The sequence below is a fragment of the Leuciscus leuciscus genome, assembly GCF_965113295.1.
Source record: "Leuciscus leuciscus genome assembly, chromosome: 4".
NCBI lineage: Eukaryota > Metazoa > Chordata > Actinopteri > Cypriniformes > Leuciscidae > Leuciscus > Leuciscus leuciscus.
The window spans coordinates 24,199,028-24,220,518 of NC_138728.1; the positions used below are offsets into that span (position 1 = coordinate 24,199,028).

The following is a 21,491-nucleotide window of genomic DNA, read 5'->3' on the forward strand; positions in this document are numbered from 1 at the left end:
GAACATTGATGAAGGTTTATATGTGGATAAAAGCCTAAATCAAAGCTGTTCAGCGCATAAAGCGATCAAGTCTTCACAGAAACTTTGGACTAAACTGCTCGATTCAATGGAGGGACAGAAATCACACAGATTTTAGTAAAAATGAAAGTCCTGAAGAAACAAAAGGTTTACGTGTTTGGAACGACATGGGTGTGAGTAAATGCTGACCGAAATGTCATTTTTAGGTAACTATCCCTTTAAAGGCCACTGTAAATACTGATAATTGCACAAAATATGGCTCACAATATCTGCCAAATGTAAGACATAAATCCAAACATGTCAGATGTCAGTGACACAATGCACAAAGCATGACACAGCATTACATCAACATTCATTGCCACTGTCACTGACATCTACAGTAATGTTAGGCCTATATGAAATTCTAAACCAGCAAACGCATTCTTCTTACAGTTTTTACCAACTGCTCATACTAACATAATTACCATAAGCAACATAATCTGTTAAATTAAACATGTATAAATTATTTTTTAAATTTGATCATTTTATGTACATTTGAAATTATAATTAAATACTTTAAAGAAACAAGAACTTCAATATTATTGTTGTTGTTATTTTTATTATTATTAATGACTCAACCATCCTTTTGATTCAGCTCATTTCAAGTTAATGCAAAACCAAAATGGAATTACAGATAGTCCAGCAGAGAGCAGCAGAATCTCATATAAACAATGAATGCAGCATGTTTTCAGAGATCCTGTTTCAAGTCTTCTACAGGTAAACTTTTGGTTCCCAGTCTGGTTTTCGGCTTCACAGCTTGTTTTTTTATGCATTGTGGTTGTCATGTGAGATAAATCCTTATACTGTAACAAGAATTCATTATATTTATCCGATTTGGAATTTTCAAACCAGTTCTTTAGAAGCTATATATAGATTGGGATCAAGGCTTTACATTAACACCTGCCAGCCCACCAAATGCAGGTGGATTTCAGCAGTGGCATATAATGTCTGGTATTGTGCCAAATTTTAACTCCCTGGCAAATTATTACCTCCCTCGTTGAGGCCGCTAATCCTAAACCCACCTATACTGGGGACTCAGAGGGGTAATAATCTGCCGGGGGTCAGAATTCGGCAAAACACCGGTTCACACAGAGTAATTTACATGCATGGAGCATTTCAGCAGCTCGATTAACAAACTCCACCTCTGCATATGCTATGAGTTTGGGTTGCTTATAACGTTCATCTGGGAACGCAACGTGTGCCATTTCACCAGTAGAATGAAAAAAAAAGGCAAGGTCTTACGACGCGTTTTTTAAAAGTTGAATTTATTTTAACTTGAGCGCCGCATTTTGGAATGCCGTGTACCGCACAAGACGCTGCAAAAGACACAAGACAATGGTTAAAGATATCTGTCTGGTCCGTTTACATAGAAAAAATGATGTAAAAGTACCGCTGTGGAATGGAAAAATGACTCCACTACTCCCACTAGCCACTTCGGCGGGTTGAATTTTATATTAAATAAAATAAATACATGCGCTGCGGGTTTCAGAGTAAAGCACAACACTTTAATTATTTACATGCATGCAGGTTACGTGTTTCTTCCAGCGCCAGTAATGCGGCTCCACACAAACTCAGTCTCTGCATGTGCAATTTGTTTATGATTCCAATAATGTGCATTTGGGAATGCATATAAAGTCTTAAGCGCTTTGTTTCATAGCGAAGTGTTGCACTTTTGTAATTTACATGCATGGAGCATTTCAGCAGCTCGATTAACAAACTCCACCTCTGCATATGCTATGAGTTTGGGTTGCTTATAATGTTCATCTGGGAACGCAACGTGTGCCATTTCACCAGATTTGTAAGGTAAATAATTTATAAACCTACACCAACACAGCAGAATGTTTCTAAATATGCAAATTGTTGTTAATCACGATTTCAAAATAAAAGCTATTAATAAGAGTTTGCATGTTTTGGCGTCCACATGTTCTTGTTCAAGAAATTACAGTGGCTGTAGCATATCTATTGTAAAGAAGTGGCCAAATATTAAAGATTAAGTGGACGTTGAATTAAATGTTGATTGACCAATATTAAACAAGGATTGGATCATACTGTAAAGTGTAACACTTTATAATACATAGAACTTATAATACATAATGTAGAGTTGATGTTTATATTATGTAATATTACATTATGTATTTTAAGTTCAATAAAACCAACTTACTTGCTTTTGATACTTAATTTGAACCAATTATTATTGTCTCATTGTTAATACAGTACATATGCATTTTAAGTCATTGTAAAGGCTATTGCTCACTTAAGTATTTTTATAACCACACACAAAAATTATCCGATTACTCAATTGTCAAAATAATCGACTGATTACTCAATTACCAAAATACTTCTTGGTGACAGCCCAAATAGATAAAAAAATAAATAAATCTAAATGCATTAGCATTGTTTTGCACTTTGTGACTTTCAGTTGAATAAAAGATTATTTTTGCAGTCATATATTTCCTCATGGAAGATTTATTAAAAAATAATGTTAAAATGTTGTCTTAGGGTGCTCTGATTGATTGGGCACCGATTGTTATCAGTCGATAATAGCTTTTTGTAGTTTGATTGGTGGTTTTTGACTTTATTTCTGTCATACGTCTACAGAGAATTAAAAGAGGTTTAGATATTGATGACTTATTGAATTTCATTTGACGACACCATTATGGTGATCAGTGTTTGCTTTAGTTGGGCTCTTGACCTTGACTTTAAAACACCTGTTTTTCTCTGGCTGCTGTAACTGTGTGATTATAAAACACTTTTGTTGTGGTACAAAAGAAAATATGATCAGGTGTCGATGGTTGTGTTTTGATGATGAAAATCATCATTTAGTGACTTGATTCACTGATCTTTTCCAGAGCCTAATCTCTAATTAAACAGGTGATCTTTTATAAGTTTAGTATTATTCATTTTAATAGAACTGTGATTCTACAGTGTCCATTGTTGTGACAATTAGATTTTAAAAACCTCTACAGCAGGGGTCACCAAACCTTTTTCTCTGGGGGCCACATTATCGTTCCTGACTGTGATGGGGGGCCGGGGCCGGGTCAGCTATATAACATAGAATTGTATGACCCAGACCAAAATGAACACCAGCAGGCCTCATTGTGTAGTAGAGATTACTAGCCTGGCACAGCCATCCCCACTACTATATCCACACTTCTATATCAACACTTGATTCCTGGCACATATTTGTTTATCTTTACTAGTGGTTTGCAAAAGTTGTAATCGAGTCTTCATACTTTGTTTTAATTAAAGTTATTCTTCACAAATAATCGTTGGTCCACTGTTCTTTGAAAAGTCTGCTCTCTCTATTAGGGGTGGAACGGTACACAGAAGTCATGGTTCGGTTCATACTTCGGTTCAGACATCACGGTTTGGTACGAGTTCGGTACAATGGAGGGAAAAGCAAAAAACAAAAATGCAGAAGGCTTATGCATGTCTCAGGCTGGACCACCAAAAGAAAAAAAATATTTTTTTTAAATAAGTTTTATTAATAAAGTACAGGCATAGAACCAGTTTATTTGTAGTGCACTGACAATAGTTTTATATAATTAGTTCATTAATTCAATTAATATGTTTGGTAATTGTACCTGAATGAATTGAACATTAATCTGCTACATTTCAGATGAATATATTTGTTTTCCTTAAAAAATTAATTAACAGTAACTTAAACACTTTGCAGTTTGAATGATGTCCTGCATAAACTAAATGACGGAGTATGTTTTTATGTTTCCACTGTTCGATCGCGGCCGCGCCTCTCACACACACGCACACGCACACAAATATAAGTAAACACTTTACGACTTTTCGATCGCGCCCACACCTCTCTCTCAACATATTCCAGCATAGCAATCTTTACATCGCAGCCTGCTTCAGAGCTAAGGCGGAGCTACAGATTAGGTGTCCCTAAAGAATCCGCGTATTTTACAGTAGTTCCGCATTGCATTAATTGAATTGCACGCGAGTTTGATTTATTTTTATACCGTGTATTCACTGTGTAAATGTATGTGTAAATGTATGCACCAAACCGTGACGCCCGTACCATGACGACTTTTGAGGATTGCCTCATAGGGCTGGTTCAAGTAGTGGGGGGCAGAGGGATTGGGGGGCCAGTCAAAGGGGGGTGGCGGGCCGCGGGCCTTAGTTTGGTGACCCATGCTCTACAGTATCATGCTGACACACACAGACATCACGAATCAGCATATGAACCTCAACAATGGTGACAATTAACAAAATATTCAGATAAACCTCTGAACATCACAAAACAAGCAACTAAAGTCATAACGAAAACTGCAAACATAAAAGCAAATAGTAAGAATAAAAGAAAATATACAATTAACCTGTGTTATTTATTCATGCCGCAATGCATGCTGGAAGCCGTGGATACATTTTGTACTATGCTGGTACCCAGCATGCATTGCAGCATGAACCATTTTTTATGGTCACCATTGTTGTGATTCTTGATGTCTGTTTGAGTCTTAGTAATGACATAGATTAAAACATTTTTTGCACAAACTGTTTGTAAAATCCTTCAAATTATCTGATTGTCATAAAACCTAACTACACGCGATGTGACGCTGCGACACGTGATAAAAGGTATCTTTTCCATGTTATTCAGAGTTATTATCCTAACCAGCCGCGACGAGTCTATTTTTTTAGAAACGGTTTCTATTTTTCTGCGACGTTCAGACTGTAAACAAACAAGTGCATTCTTTGACAAAGATTGTTTTAGTAACTCAATAGCCTATGTATTTTTAATAATGTTTAAATTGTGTAATATTTGTGAATTTGATTTTGTAGCCTGCTTATCCATTTTCTTGCGAGTGCCGTCAAGATTACTCTCTGGTGCTGTGCACTTGCCACGAGATTCCGCCCACACGCTGTTCTGATTGGCTGTGGGTTTTGATTGATTTCGACGCATCTCGCAGTCGCATCGCATCGCATCTAGTGGGGACAGAAAAATGATTTGTCGCTGCAATCTTTCCGCATCGCGTCTTGTTAGGACATGGTGTTATACTGTAGAATCACAGTTTTGAATAAAACTAAGAATATGTCGCTGTTTAAACCGAGATTAGACTCATTCATTAGAGATCAGTGAATCAGGTCATTAAATGATGATTGTCATCATCAATACTTAACCATCAACACCAGATCATATTTTTTCTTGGCTTTTGTGCCATAACAATCGTGTTTTATGAACACTCAATAACAGCAGACAGATATAAACTTTTATGTGAAAGTCAAGGGTCAAGAGCCCAACTAAAGCAAACACTGATCACCATCATGGTAACTTCAAATTAAACTCAATCAATAAAACATCAACTTCTAAACTAGGGATGTCAATTTTCACAAATTCCCATGATCGATCGTCGTTTAAATTAACGATCAATTAATCGATTAATCGTTAGCCTTAATACTGCGATTTGCGTCTACTGCAGTGGCTATGACAGCATGACAGGGTCTGCAAATGCTGCTCAAAACGCTATGTTCCTCACCAAATCAATTAGAATGGGTTTAAATATAAATAAAGGGCTAGTAGGATTGTAAAATGTTTCGATGTGATTGATAATTAAATTGATTATTTAATAATCAAATATAACTACTAATACAACGTGTCACCAACGCCGCCTCATATGCGCTTAGAATGTGTGACTGTTGTGGACGCGCTCTTCCTGCAACAACTGCACGCGACTGAATGAATCTGCTACCGTTCACTGGAGCACTTTGCTAGCACGTTATTTATCTAAAAGAAACGCATCCTATATGAGATTAATCAGATATATTCAAAATAAACATAATATTACAAATTATATCTGCACAAAATGACGCAAATTCATGCACAAGTGAACCTGAATTAAGTTACGTGCCATTCATTCAGAACTACTCATGTTGTGGACGCGCTCTTCCTGGAGCAACGCGACACGGCAACTAAACCCAAATAATTCACAATGTTTTATTACAATATTGTTCTCTTTATAATGTTATGTAATATTACAGTCCCAGTAGTCATTATTAGTCGTGCACTGCCGTTTGAGCTACGCGCGCTGAAGCTGACGCTTTACTACAGAGTTAATTCTTAACCAAATACATCCAATATGAGATAAATCAGATATAGATAGGCCTGCAGAAAATAAACAGTATTACAACTTACATTTGCACAAAACAAAAGGCTGCGAATGCACACGCAAACTTATAGTCATGATGAAGGTGTAAAATGGTCCCAAACATAACTCCGGCGCGCTCGCTTTACATGTTTCGCGGTTGAGCAGCGCGCGCGCGCATGAAGACCTGCTTAATCGATGATCGATAAGTTGTATCGATTAAATGTATTATCGACAATTAATCGATCGTCGATTAATCGTTGACATCCCTATTCTAAACCTCTGTTAATTCTCAATAAAAACTTCTGTAGATGTCTGACATAAATAAAGTCAATCTGGTTAGTAATAAGCGAAGCTGGTAATGCTGTTTGTGGAGTTGTTTAATCCTCCTCTGCTGAGATCATGAGAGATTTAAGGCTGTGGCTGGAAGTCAATTGTAGTTCTTGTGTTTATCTTTCATTCAGTGATTCTTCTTGTTAACAGCAGGTGATCATCACTAATGCTAAATCAGCACTTAATTAATCACTTAATTATCCAATTATTATCCAATTATCATGCTGGGAACTAAACATTTTCTTAATTTCAACAAATTCAGTTTGAGTTCTGGTTCAATCATTGTGTCCACATAACTTTCGATAATATTTGAGTACAGTTACCTCATTTTTATTTAGTCTATATAACTGTTAGGTTTTACAGTGTGTAGTTTTGACAGAAATAACCTCAATTGAAGTAATAGAGCAATTTTTAATTGATAGCAATTCACATTTATTAAAATTAAAATGTAACCTTGAAACTTCAGAAGAGGAAACTTGTATTATTTGCCATATTTTGCCATATATTATTTAAATATTTGCCAGTTTCATAGTAAATTCCCAGTTGATGCTGTAACTGTTTTCCTCTCTTGCTTTATTCCAATTTTTGTGAATTATCAAATTGATTTAATCTCTTACTTCACTTTAAGTGAGAACTGAGTTGTTAAGTTTCCAGTAAGAAGAGAACACACTCACATTATCACAAGCTAGAAGGTGTGTGTGTGTGAATAAAGATGCTCTTATGGGCAGAAAATGGTGATGGAAAAATTATAAAAAGAACCAGATAAAGAACCAGATAAAAAGAACACTGATCCCTTGTTAAGCTTAGAGACAGAGCACACATATGATCATTCCAGAACATATAGTTAATCACTGGTCGGTTCTGCCAACCATTTTTCTTCATAAATTTGTCTCTGTCAACCACGACATGTGATGTGCATTGTAAGTCAGCCGGAGTCATAATATCTACACTTTGTAGTTTAACCCTGTCCTTTGACCTTTGACACATTAATGAAGCCCATTTTGTGTCTTTAATGCCCCATTCATTAGCCCATTGTGGAGTTTCTAACAAATAACATTGTTTATTTTCCACTACTTCACTACTACTTCGTGATTATGGAATATTCACTACCCTTATATATAGCAGCTGGCTGCGCATCCAGACACCACTCCTGGTACCAAATTGTGGTGGCAAACAAAATGTTATCACTGAATAAGAGACAAACATGTACCAATTGTCTTTAAAGATGATTTATTCCCTTGCAAGGAAGCAGCAATCATACAGTCATACAGAGTGGCTGCAGAGTGTGACAGTGAAGGGAGGGCATCCTTCCTCCTTTATAGTCTTGACTCCCAGAATGTTATCTTTCTAGGTAAATGAAAATATTTTCAACTATACATGGAACATTTTTAGACTTGTTCATCATATTCTATCCTTGAGCGGAGGCCCCTCTGTCACGAACATATAATGGTCACACATTTCTCATTTCCAGTCATGTATACAATGGTCATATACATCATACATTCATAAGATCAATAACTGTTCTTTGTTCTATCAAAGTAGCAGAGAAGTATGTGACTCCACATGCAGTCCTTGTGCAAGTTAAGAGAGAATAGAGGGCACCTTCCATCAAAAAAACTGACAGTTTTATTGCTTTATGGCCCTCAAAGCCCCGCCCCCTTTGACCGTGGGAATTTCCCACGCTAGCTCCTCCCACTTATGGGCTGTACAGTACACCGTGGGAATTTCCCACGCTAGCTCCTCCCACTTATGGGCTGTACAGTACACCGTGGGAAAATCGGATTTGTGTCACGCCTCCTTAGGGGTTGAACATCTGAAGCGTGGGAAAATTTCGCACGCTCAGTAGTTCTAAACAGTGTAAATTAAAACTTAAAAAAAAAAGGACAATAAAGACATAGCCAGAGTGTGAGATCAGTGTTTTTATTAAAGAAGACAGATGTACATTCATCACTTTTAAAACATCAATGAAATAAGTTAAAATGGCATTTTTCTCTAAAAGAGATATAAAAAAATGAGTTAATGTTATTTAAAGATGTTTAAACATTAAAACAAGTTAAGAGGTTTTTTTTATTTACAGAAAAGATTGATTTGTAAGCATTTAACTTTCAGACAGTATTTGTAAAACGTTGACATAAAACACAAACTAGTTTAAAAAGTGTTACGTTTTTTACATACCCAGCTGTTAAAGACTCGGAGTTTAAAGATATATAAGTGCTTCGTTGTAGTGGAGAGCGTCCACTCACTCCGGAGGTCAGTCAGAAATGAAGCACTCTGAGGCCTACAGAGAGACACACACAAACCCCGCCCCTAGCCCCGCCCCCAACAGATGTCACCGTGGGAAATTCCCACACCCCCTTCAAGCTCCCAAATAGAAAGCACATCCGGTCATCTCGGGTGGCCGAAGCTAAATGACCAAAGAAAACCGATGCAACGGCCCGAAGAGACCACACCCCCTAACACGCCCCTCTCAAAGCTCATAGGTTGTGTAAAATTAAGACACACCTCTCAGATGTCATTGGCTGATACAAATGACATCACTCATAGGAATCCCCCTCCCAAAGTCTGACAGTTAGAGTTTAAAAAGCAGCGGAAACTTCAAGTGAAATACTAGTTTTATCTATGCTTTTTTATACAGTTTTTATGTAAACCACTTTAAACATCCATATGAAATGTGGTAAATAGTCACGGCTTCCAATATTTAATTGTCACAAAATTATTCTATGGGCCCTATTTTAACGATCTGAAACGCAAGTGTCAAAGCGCAAAGCGCAAGTAACTTTGTGGGCGGGTCTCGGCGCTGTTGCTATTTTCCCGGCGGGATAAATGACTCTTGCGCCAGGCGCAAATCTAAAATGGGTTGGTCTGAAGTAGCTTCATTATTCATAGGTGTGGTTTGGGCGTAACGTGAAATAAACCAATCAGAGCGTCATCTCACATTCCCTTTAAGAGCAGAGGCGCTTTTTCCATAGCGGATTGCTATTGTAACGGCGGATTTGCCAGACGCACGTCAGGAGCGGTTCACAGCCAAGGAGAGCAACGCTCTCGTCACGGCCGTAAAAGAGAGAAGTTACATTGAAATGGAGAAACCCACCCAAATTAACTTCGGTTAAACAGGCGTATGATAATTTGGGTAAATGTGTAAGCTAGATGTATACTTTTATAATAAATTATCTATCTATCTATCTATCTATCTATCTATCTATCTATCTATCTATCTATCTATCTATCGTAATAATGTATGATTTGCAAAAATGAAAACTGCTGCTTCTGTGTAGATGAGAGAATCAAAGTGCGCGTTGTGCACACGCTACATTGATTATGGCCAAGCATGCGCCCTTAAAATAGCATATGAATAACATGCGCAACGCGCCACTGACTTTAAACTATTTTTTCCTGGTTAGTGGCGCAATTGTTTTCTAAACCTGCAAAATACCATGAGGGAACGATTGCGCCGGAACACGCCTCCTCTTTGCGCTGAACCGCCCCCGGGAGCGCAAGTGTATTTCCTAACTTACCGACGTGCTTCTGTGGAGGGAAAAGTCCGCTTTGCGCGGGTGCAAAATAGGAATGATACATGCGTCGGTGTACAAAGTCACTTGCGCTGGGTGCAAGATAGGGCCCTATATTTTAAAGTATAGCCCATAGAGTTTTTTAAGGCTCTCTCAGCTGTCATACCATACACACACACACACACACACACACACACACACACACACACACACACACACACACACACACACACACACACACACACACACACACACACACACACACACACACACACACACACACACACACACACACACACACACGCACACACACACACACACACACAGCGCCGCAATGTCTACCAAGGTGTTATGGGGCATATGGTAGCATCCTGCATATTTAATTTTTTCTCTTTTTGACGGAATTGTGTGAATTAGTTTTATTACAGAGCTTATTTGAAGAGATGGGTCAAATTCGACATGTTTTTTCTAGTCATACAAATCAGGTATCAGATTCCCTACCACATGTAGAGATGAAGGGTTTTCTTTGAAAATGACAAAATCCGAAAAAGCAGATAGTTCTATTTTCTAACATACATTTAAAGAAAAAGCTGTACTTTCACAATTACATTGTTTAAAGGTGTTTAAAGTTTAAATTATATTTTCTTAAAGATATCAAAATGTGTTAGTATTAAAACATCTATAACAACATTTTAAAGATGTTAAAACATTAATGAAAAAAAGTTTAAATTATATTTTCTTAAAGATATCAAAATGTGTTAGTTTTAAACCATCTAAAACAACATTTTATGTTAAAACATAAATGTTAAAAACATAAAAAATTAAATGTTCGGTCATTTACAAGTAAAACAATTTAAGAGAGTTTTTTCATTTACAAAAAGATCATTTTTAAAAATGTTGATCCATAAGCATTTAACTTTCACACATTATTTATAAAATGTTACATTTTACATAAAATATCTTTAAAAAGTGTCTCAAACACATAATATTAAAACCATATCATGTTAAACATCCCTACAAACATGTGACCGTGGGAAAATTCTCCTACGATCCACATTTGAATTTGTACTTTTCACAATCACATATAAAAGACAATAAAACAATGTATATCATTAAAATACAACGGGTGGTATACACACACACATTTGTAAAATGTAAAAAATGTTAAAAAGTTTAAATTGCAAACATACACATCATAATATTAAAATCAGAGCATGTTAAAAATCACAGTATCTAAAAAAATAGCCTTACGTTTTTGCAAATCCGTTTGTTGAAAGAGAACCAAAACTCTTATTATCTCCAAAGGTATATCCGAAGGTACACTGTAAAAACTAAAGGAGCCTCAAATATCCTGTCGGATACTCAAGGAACTTCAAAATGTAATTTAAGTGCCTCAAAGCTCTTTCTCCTATAGTAGGGTTACTGGAGGAGCATGAACATTCTTTGAGGTTCTTGCTGGAACTTATGGGATCCTTTAAGCACTTTGTATTTAGTTCAGAGGTTCTGGAGTCACCTTTTCATTACCATGAGACCTCGAAGTGCTTTGGGGGAAAATAGAGGAACTTGAATGCGATAAAAGGGTTATTGGAAGATCTTTTAACATTTAAGTGGTTCCTGGAAGATCTCTTATGTTAAAGCCAGCATCTGGAGGAACCCAATGGTTCTGTGAGGCCAGAATGAGAATATTATTATCCTATTATTATTATTATAGGCTACTTAAGTTTGATTCAGTATAGCCTACATACCCAGGTGAAAAAAGACGTACTATTAAAAATGCACTTGAGTGTGTTTTTAGTATGCCTACAATACAAATATACTTTAATGCATTTTTAATACATTTAACAGTAGCCTACGTCTTTTTCACCTGGGTAGCTTACATTTATTTAGTATCTATAGGCCTATTTTGTTGATTAATTTAAACCTTAAACAACAACACTAAATTATAATAATATTAATTAGAATTCATTAATTATTATTGAATAAATAATAGTAATAAAATAATCATTTTTACCTACTTCTTCATAAATTACTATTTGAAGAAGAAGAACTAGGAGGAGAAAAGTTTTATTCTGTCACGAAACTGCTGCTATTCCTCTGCTGTCGTCGCTTCAGTTCCTCGCGCTGCTCGCGCGCAACAAAGCTCAGCTGATCGACGTCATCATCGGGTAACGGCTCCGTCCTCTCATCAAAGCTTCCGCCGTTTGATCGGCTCTCCGTTACAAGGTTTGTAAACTCGCCAAATAAATATAAATACAGAGTCTACTCACTATATATTCAAACACACATATATATAAACTAAATTGATTATACATTACTACTTTTTTACAGTGTTTACCACTCGTTTATTGCACAGTATCTGGTATGAAGGTTTTAGCCGCGATGCTAACTACGTTGATCTAACGTAAGTTAATGAACAAATGGAAATTATTGACTTATTGTCTTAGATTGATTTAGTCATTCAATTCAACATATTCTGTAAAACTGTGTCTTCAAATTGCTGAGATAGCCTAACTAATGTAGCTGATTCCTGCTGTCGTCATTGGCGTTTGTTATGAATAACAAAAGCAGGTTAATATAGTTTGGTCTGTTTTTGTTTAGCCTAACTTTACTTACTACAGGTGCCCTCATTCTCTCAAATACCATTTTAAAGCCATTTACTGGTCAATAAATATTATGTTGTGAATAATCAGCTTTGTTCTTTTGTTTCCCCAGAACAACCAGTACATTTCTAAAATAATCTGAACATTTCAGAGGCAACATTGAATTACAGTAAGTTACCTACACCACATGCAAGTACTTTATTACTATGAACTTTCTCTGTGTGAAATTGTATTGTTTGACTGTGTACTTTTTTAATCAGTTATTCTCTGAAAATCTTCCCTCATGCTCTCAAATCTCATTCATGTTACTCAGAAAAATAATATCACAGGTTTGGAGCTAATAATGCTATGCATTTTTTATAGGCTATACCTTAATCATATGCATTTGAATATACGACATTTGAACCCTGAATTATAACTTAAAGTTTAGTCTTTTTCGACAAAAAAAAGGAAAAAGCTATTATATGACTTCAGAAGACTTACAACACAACCCATAACACATGAGTTGTGAACTCATTGACTATTTTTAGGATCTTTTCTGGGACATTTTTGGAGCTTAAACATTTTTACATAAATTGTTGCATTGAATTGAACTAGACAAGTGTACATAAGAATAGTTTGAATGAATTACAAAAAAAATGTATGCTTGTGTTTCATGCAGTGATATTGAATGGTGACGGGTTGCATTATGCCTGAGATCTGCTTTCGGGTTCCACAGACAGAAAGTCAAACAGGTTTGGAACGTCACAAGGCTGAGGAAATTATTTAATAACTTTAATAACCTTACTAACAGTAAATTTTGTACTTTGCAGGGATCTCGGTAAGCTGAAATACAAGTTTGATCAAGAATAAAAATCCTCCTGTAGACCTGAAAATCACTGAAGTGCCTGGACCATCCACCAGAAAAGAGGAAAAGCAAACAGAAAATGAAGCTGATGCACCTTTTCACTTTTTTAACTCGTTAAGTACCTCACGTGTCCCTTGTGAAGATTTTATAATTGATTGCATTTTATGTTGCAGCGAGTAAAGGTGCATCACATTTGTGAATTTCGTGAAATTACACAGGCAAAAAGACAAAATTGCTGATCGTGTGGATTCTTATTGAAATGACTGAATTCACCAGTGAACATTCACAGAACAACAGATCATTTTACTGCACCTTAACTCTGTTAAAATGGAAAATGTTTTCTGCTTGTTGTGACATAAGGAATACTATTTCCGGGTCGAAGCCTCTACTTCTACTTTCTCTATCTTGTTTCTAGATATTGAGAATACTCAACAACCATTTATGGGAACTGTTGATTCAAGTCACACATTTAAGCTTTTCAAAAGGCATAGTGTACATTTCAGTCTCCAGTCTCACGGCATCCCAGACTTCAACATTTTATGATTCAAAATAGCTGAATAACTAACCATCTGAGATTCGGAATAGAGATAAAGGTTAGGATCCTAATTTTCAGGAATATTACAGCACAATGAGTGTATATTAGCACTGTTTGTTGTTTGTTTTTGGCATCTGATAGAGCTTTTGGACTTGGAAACAGTGACGTCAGACTTAACAAGCGGACTGAAACACATGTTTTAAAATTAAGTGAAGATGGACATTTTTAATTAGTCAAAATTGTAATTTTTTACATTGATTTATTACATGGAACATGTGTTTTCCATGCATTTTGATGAGATGTCTTTTCTTGTGTAGCCTATTGTATACACATGGTTGATTATTCATGTTACTTATGTATTATACAATTTTTTGTGTGTGTGTGTATTCATTGATATTAATCTATTACTAGCTTTTTTTTTCAAGTGCATGGAAGTGTATGTATTAAAATGGATCTAAAATATGTAATAAACAATTCTTATTTTGTATTTGGTTCAGTTTGTTTATTATAATAGAAGTTAATGGTGGTAACCATAGTAACAACATGAAATTAATTTAATACAAATAAAATAAAATTGAAATTTGGTTCCTGGAGGCACCCACAGTGGTTCCACACAGTGCCTTATATAAGAGTTCCTCAGGAAACCTGTGTGGTTCCTCAGAGAACCACCCCTTTTTAAAGGGTGCCTAGAGGATCTACAGACGGTTCCGCCGGTGTGGCAAAGTGAAGAACCCCAAAAGGTTCCTCCAGGCACCTTTTATTTTTACAGTGTATATTCCACATCAAAGGTATATCCAAATGTATATCCAAAAGGTATATCCAAAGCTCGAAATATTTATCCAACAACAAGGATATATCCAAGACCAGAGGTATATCCAAATGTATATCCAGATCCAAAGGTTTAGAGATTTTAATTCCAAAAGTTACAAAGTCCTCGTGAGGAGTTCAGCGAAAAGCGACCACACTCTTACATCCCAAAAGTTAGATTGACATCTGTCAGTTCTGCCCAGTAGCCACACGTAGACTCCACCCCCCTAGACCCCTCCCTCCCCTAGACCACTCCCACACCAAGACCCCTCCCACACCAGCTATGTATTGGGTAACAGATCAGCGAGTTGTTTTTAATTAAAGAAAAGCTTTGTTTTCCACATACATTCAAAACTTTTTAAAAACAATGTATGTATAAAGTGAAAATGCAATGGTTTAGTATTCGTACGTTTTACAACGTTATCTGAAAAAAGTTAGAATGTGGTTCTCCACATACAGATTTAAAAAACCGTTCAAAACAACATCAACTAAAATACAATATGCTACTAAAGTTTAGTTTTAAGTTCCGTATGATACATCAGTCATCGACGGTAGAAACATGAATGAGTAGGCTATAGATCATGTGTGAAGCCGAGTCTCCGCCCACCTAACACTAGATTTATTTATAATTACACTAAATAACATTTATAAAAAATAATAGTTGTTTAAAAAAATAAAAAGTCATGTTTTAGTTAATTTTGGACTTTTAGTGAAGTTAACAAATATTCACTAACTTACTGATTTATTCACTCTTCGATAGGATAATCCACATCTCCCAATGGAGAAATCTGATCATTGTTTGAGAATGCGTTTTGGAGTAAAAAATAATGAATCTGTTCAAAACTATGTGCTTTAAACTTTAAAACCGTGAAACGTAAGCGATAGGCAAACAGTTTTTTTTCACAGACATGTAACACTTTCACATACAACTTTTTTAAATGATACAGACCTTTCAAATACAAAGGTGTAGTGTTTAAAACGTTAGGCCTATCAGAAAAAAATGTAAAACAAGTCGGAATGTTTTCCTTCACATACAGATTTAAAAACCGTTCAAAACAACATCAACTAAAATACAATATGCTACTAAAGTTTAGTTTTAAGTTCCGTATGTGTGAAGCCGAGTCTCCGCCCACCTAACACTAGCTTTATTTATAATTACACTAAATAACATTTATAAAAATAACAGTTGTTTAAAAAAAAATAAAAACTCATGTTTTAGTTAATTCTGGACTTTTAGTGAAGTTAACAAATATTCACTAAGTAGGCTAGTGCTTTCTGTCCCTTTAGTTTTTCAAGATGGCGGAACGACATAGAAGCCTCCAGGGACTTACCCGCCATGTAAATAAAGATGAGAAATGTTTCGCTTACGAGGATAAGTCAGATTATTGGCAGAGGTCATTTTACACCAGTGAGGACATATTTTATGAATACAGGCAAATTTCAGATGTTTAATTTCAGATGTTTAAATGACAAAATACAATTTTTTCAACCGAGCGAATCTGCACATGAGAGGCCTTCAGAAGTCATAACTTCAGTGGTCAACGGTTTAGGCTAGTTGGCGAATGTGTAAAAATCAAATACTGTATTACACTTTTCAAAGGATAATCTAGCTTTAAAGTTAGAATAAAAAGTAAAAAACCAAACATATCTTCATACCTGTTGTGTTCTGACACAAGGCCATTAACATTATAAATGTATTTTGCTTATTTCTACAAATATCAACCTGATAAATATATGGACTGAATACACGATTAAACAAGATAATCATGCTACCAAATACGTTTTTAAGAAAAACAGTGTTTTAAAATACAACTAAACCATGATAACAGATGACAGTCGTACATAAATGCATATTGATGACCAGAGCCGCCTTAACCTAATGTTAGGCCCCGGGGCTGAGAGGTTTTGTAGGCCCCCCATCCCCTCAATTTAAAGAGTCTCATTTAAAAAAAGTGTAATAGCCTATCTATAGGTAATCTACATCACAAAATGCATTAGTTTCTTTCGAGACCTACAACAGTGATTTTTTTAAATATTGTTTTTCATTTTAATATTGTTATTAACATATCACTGAGCACATAAACACAAGACACTTTATTTAACAACCACACACAGCAACTAAATTTCAACTTTATGCAAATGAGAAGCGATTTTCGCGAGCGACGACCAATAGGAAAGAAGCCTTTCAGTGGAGCTCAGCTCCCGTCACCGTCTCGAGTGAAATTGCATGTGAATCGGCAAGACCGAAGAGTTCAAGGGCGATTTCACTGTTTTATATGATTTGACTGTAACTAACCACAAACATGGATATAATAAAATGATGCATGGAAAAGAAACTGTCGACAGTCTCAGTGAGTTTAATTCATACATTTATAGTTCGAGTGTTGTAGTTTTATGATGCAAGTTTAGCACTGCTGCAGTTCATTTTACAGTGCATTATGTTGACTATTAGGGACAAGAAAATGTATTAGCCTATTTGTCAAATTCGGATGACGTTTTAGTAATTGATGACAGTATGAGTGAGTTTAATTTGTAGATTGATCGATCGTTAATCTAGTAAATGATTTAATCCCTGAACACTGCTGTGTGGTAGATATAAAAACACTCTCCCAACAGCATACTGTTTCTTTTGAGCCTAATTCCTAGTCAAATTAAAATGATATAGTTGTATAATATCACTTGTGGTGGTGTTTTGTATAGATGTGGCCAGACGAGCAGTCTCGCCTCATTCGCGCCGCGGGACCTCTAGACGCGCGTAAACGCGTCTTTACAACACTGAAATCACTCTATTCGCGTTTGGTGTGAACGCACCTTAACAATAACATTAGAGCGACAGCACTACCAACACCCACAAGCGACTAGCGACATACAGCGACAAAATCTGACAAGTTAAAACAATATGACCTTTTCAGCTCATCATGAACCTGAACATGGGAGGCCCCTGAACTTGGGAGGCCCCTGGGCTTCGCATTAAGGCGGCCTTGTTGATGACTAAGTTTCAGGCAGCCACGCAATGTTCGAGAAATCTAATATCGGTGTAATCTTTGCAAGGTCTCACTCACAACGTACAACTGATCCAGGCATATCTTTACTAAAATAAAATATTATGGAAGTCATTTTTAAACTGTAATTATACCATATTTTATATATTAATATTATGGCTTCATGATGATTTAAAGTTTTTTGTCTGTTTGTTATTAACTAATACCTTTATCTTTTAACCAACACTTCAACATCCAGCACAAAATTAAAGAGATGTATGAGCTAAGGATGTTCTCTGACCCCAAATAAACAGATCTACAATATACAGTTTAGATATCCTCCTACTTAGTATGTGTGTAAATAGTTGTGCTTAATTCTTTGGGTGTATTTTTACACACCCTATGGACTAGCTTTAAAACATAATCTTTATACAGGAATCACACATGTCCTTACAATCCATGTAAGATTCAAAAGACCAAATCACTAAGAAAAGAGCCATTTTTAATAAATACACAAAAGTTTTCAAATGATGGTTTTATTACTCCGCTAGATTTAGTCATCTTGTTCAGATAGCACAACGCTGTTTCACATGTTGTATGTTGGACTGTATGTGTTTTAGGCGAAGACGTTTCTTTGAGAGCTGAAATAAATGACAATTAAGAATTTAAGTGATAGTCTTTCTGTCTGACTAAATTGATACTTCATTTAGTGCAACTTTCCCTCTATCTACGAATTACACAAAGTGCATGCTGTTTTACACTTAAACTATTACAACAGAATCACATCTAACTATTGCACTGAGAGAGGCATATTCATCCAAGCTCGAGGCTGTTAAAGTTCCACACTTTGGTAAAACCTAAATTCTAGAGGTCAATTGGGTTAAAAGTAAATGCATCATCATGAGCCATTTTAAAACAAATACAGAAAAGCCACTATAGTGACCAGTTTTAGCGTTTGAATTGACATTTTACATATTACGCTGTTTACATCTTGTTTTTGTACAGTTTTTGTTCATATAGGAATGTATGAAAAACATGAACAAATATTGCATAAAGATAATTAAATGACGGTCCTTCAAGTATGAGAGTTACTAAACAAATCATATTTATTTTAGAACATCTTTCTGCTATGTCTACGAAACATTGACGTGAAAGATGAGTATTACACTTCAAACTCGTCTAACTATTACACTTATTTTGTTATTATTACACGGTTATTTTGTGTGTGTGTCACTAAACAACATGGTTAAGCTAATGAATTATAGTTGATGCGTGGTATTTTTACGTGAAAGGAGGAAAAGGAATATTTAACATGTAAAAATAAACATTATTTTAACCTATCGTCAATTTCAATTGTTAGATAAATCATCTAACAATCAACAGTTATATGTGAAACAATTAGAGTTGGTGTAAATTTGCACATCCAAAAACTGTTGTTACTTGGATGATGAATATCTTCACTTTATGATAGGAAAGTACGTACAGCGCCTTTGACCAAGCCTCTACATATGGGGCACTTGCTCAGAGAAGGCGCACATTCTTTGCACACAACTAGGTGACCACAGGGGATGAAGACAATGTTCACTTCCTTATCCATGCAAACTTTGCATGTACGCTCCTCTTGAAGTCTTCTTAACTGTTCCTCCATAGGCAAGTCTGAAAGATCTTGACTCGGTGATGCAGCTTCATTTGTCTGGGCCATCAGTTCTCTCAGCAGGCAGACATCATTCTTCTTGATCCAGTTGCGGAAGACCTCTGCTGGTGCATTTCCTTTCGACAGGACTAACTCAATGAGCTGCCCTGTCTGCTGCTTGACTATAGTGCAGTTACGAATAATGTCATACTCTTTCTGTGAGATGACGTTCTCCTCTAGAAGATGGTCCATTAAGCTCTGCACGCTTTTTAGCTGCTGTGACATGACATGATGATGTTTCTTAAGAAAAGTAAAACCATCTGATGCCATTTCCTCAGCAAGAAGCTCTCGCTCCTCCTCTCTCTTCTCATCTTCTGCACTTAGTAAATCAGACACCAACTCTTGAACGGTTTTGTAATTTTCTCCACTTGCGAGAATTTTGCTCTGCACGGTTTGCTTCACCAGGCCACGCTCAAATCCCATCTCTAAAGCAGACTTCACCACAGGATTGTTCATCATCACTGCATCTTCTGAACGGTCTTCTCCAGGACCCAGGTGTACAACAGCTGGATCAACAAATTCTCTCGAGTCACTGTCTCCATTAGTCAATAGCTGTTCAAATAGTCTTGGAAATCTTGCTTGAATCTGATGAACAAACTCTTGGCCCTTTTCTTGCAACAGGTATTCACATCTTGGAAACCACTTGGCATGCTCTACCCATGGATCATCACCAGGCTCCCAACATCTGAGTCCACCATCACAACAAAAGCACTTCACGTCATCACGACGACCAACATAGTAAAAACCAGCCTTAGCCAATTGGTCTGGTCGAACAGTTATTCTTGTGGGCCAGTAGACAAATGTGAGCAACCTTTCTTCACACTGTTGCATTGCCGAGTTAGATACATTGGAAAGGTCGCCGCCAGATAAAGGTACATTATCTGCACGCTCACCTCGAACGAAGCGGCAGTTGGGGTAATACCTCTGGTGCTCTGATACTGCCCGATCTCCCGGTTCCCAGTTGCTAAGCTGGCCTCCACAACTGAAGCAAGCCACTCTGTCGCCCTGGCCAAGGTAGTAGAAACCACTTTGGGCAAGCTCGGCTGGAGTTACTGTACCAAGAGTCCAATTCTGAAAGGTGTCAAGGCGTTCCTGTTCCCGACGCATGTCAGGATTGTGACAAACCGGAGGTCGCTGGTGAGACATATCCTCAACTTCACGGGACGAAAAGGGGCTGGAGGGGGCCAGGTTTAAGTAACCCACCTGCTCCTCCGTTTGGCCTGAAACGGATACCGTGGTGGTCGATGTTACGGGTGTCGCGGGGGCTGTAGGATGGCTACGTTGCGAAGCGGGGAAAAGGCAGGGTGAGAGGACGACAGGAGGTTTTGTCCGGGTTGTGTGCGAAGTCCTGAAATATTTATCAGGACAACAGCTCACTCCTCCCCGCTGGAGGGGTTGTCATCATGACGCCGTGAACAGCTGTATAGGATTACATATAATGCCACATTGAATCAGAAGTAGCGTCATGGAGAAGTTATGCATATGCCACCGGAGAGATGTCTATAATTACACCAAAATATTTATATATAAAAATATACATATATTTTTAAACATACAGTATGCATGGGTGAATTGTACGTCATAAGATCTGTAACAAGCATGTAGAAAGTAGTTAGGATGTATTTCATTTTGCCTAGGCTTTAAGTTCATTTTACCAACTATTAACCCTCTGGGGACCAAAAACGCGCCCGCGCGTTTTGCTCGTTTTTTTTTTTAGCAATGAAAAATAAACACAAAATGCTCTGTTAATTTTGATCTTTCATTTTCGTGTAATACATCAATCGATCCTGTTCAGTTTCTATTTTTTTTCTGTATACTCACAATACAAATAAAGTGTTTTGCTTTTTGACAAATAAAGAAAAACTAACATGATGCTATTTCTGCCTTCTCTCTGTCAGTAAACTCCCATTTGAAACGCGTTCGAAAATGATCTATAACTCCGCGAAAATTCAGTCAAACAGGCAAACAGACCCACGGGCATAAAGCTTGAGATCGCAGCTTTTAAATGAAGTAATTTATATAAAAAACAAATAT

The 21,491-nt window shown here is 36.6% G+C and overlaps 1 protein-coding gene and 1 long non-coding RNA gene across 2 annotated transcripts; one reads left to right on the plus strand and one right to left on the minus strand.

Annotated features, from left to right (window-relative positions):
- Window positions 1-12,056: 12,056 nt before the first annotated feature.
- Window positions 12,057-14,461, plus strand: LOC309497218. Its single transcript, XR_014205442.1, has 2 exons — window positions 12,057-13,328; window positions 13,407-14,461. It is a non-coding gene; the product is annotated as an uncharacterized lncRNA (long non-coding RNA).
- A 3,475-nt stretch (window positions 14,462-17,936) lies between these two features.
- On the minus strand, window positions 17,937-20,646 carry LOC309498012 (baculoviral IAP repeat-containing protein 2-like). Its single transcript, XM_082168484.1, has one exon. It carries the CDS (start codon window positions 20,601-20,603, stop codon window positions 19,227-19,229), a length of 1,377 nt encoding a protein of 458 aa, XP_082024610.1. The 5' UTR covers window positions 20,604-20,646; the 3' UTR covers window positions 17,937-19,226.
- Between the last annotated feature and the right edge of the window lie 845 nt (window positions 20,647-21,491).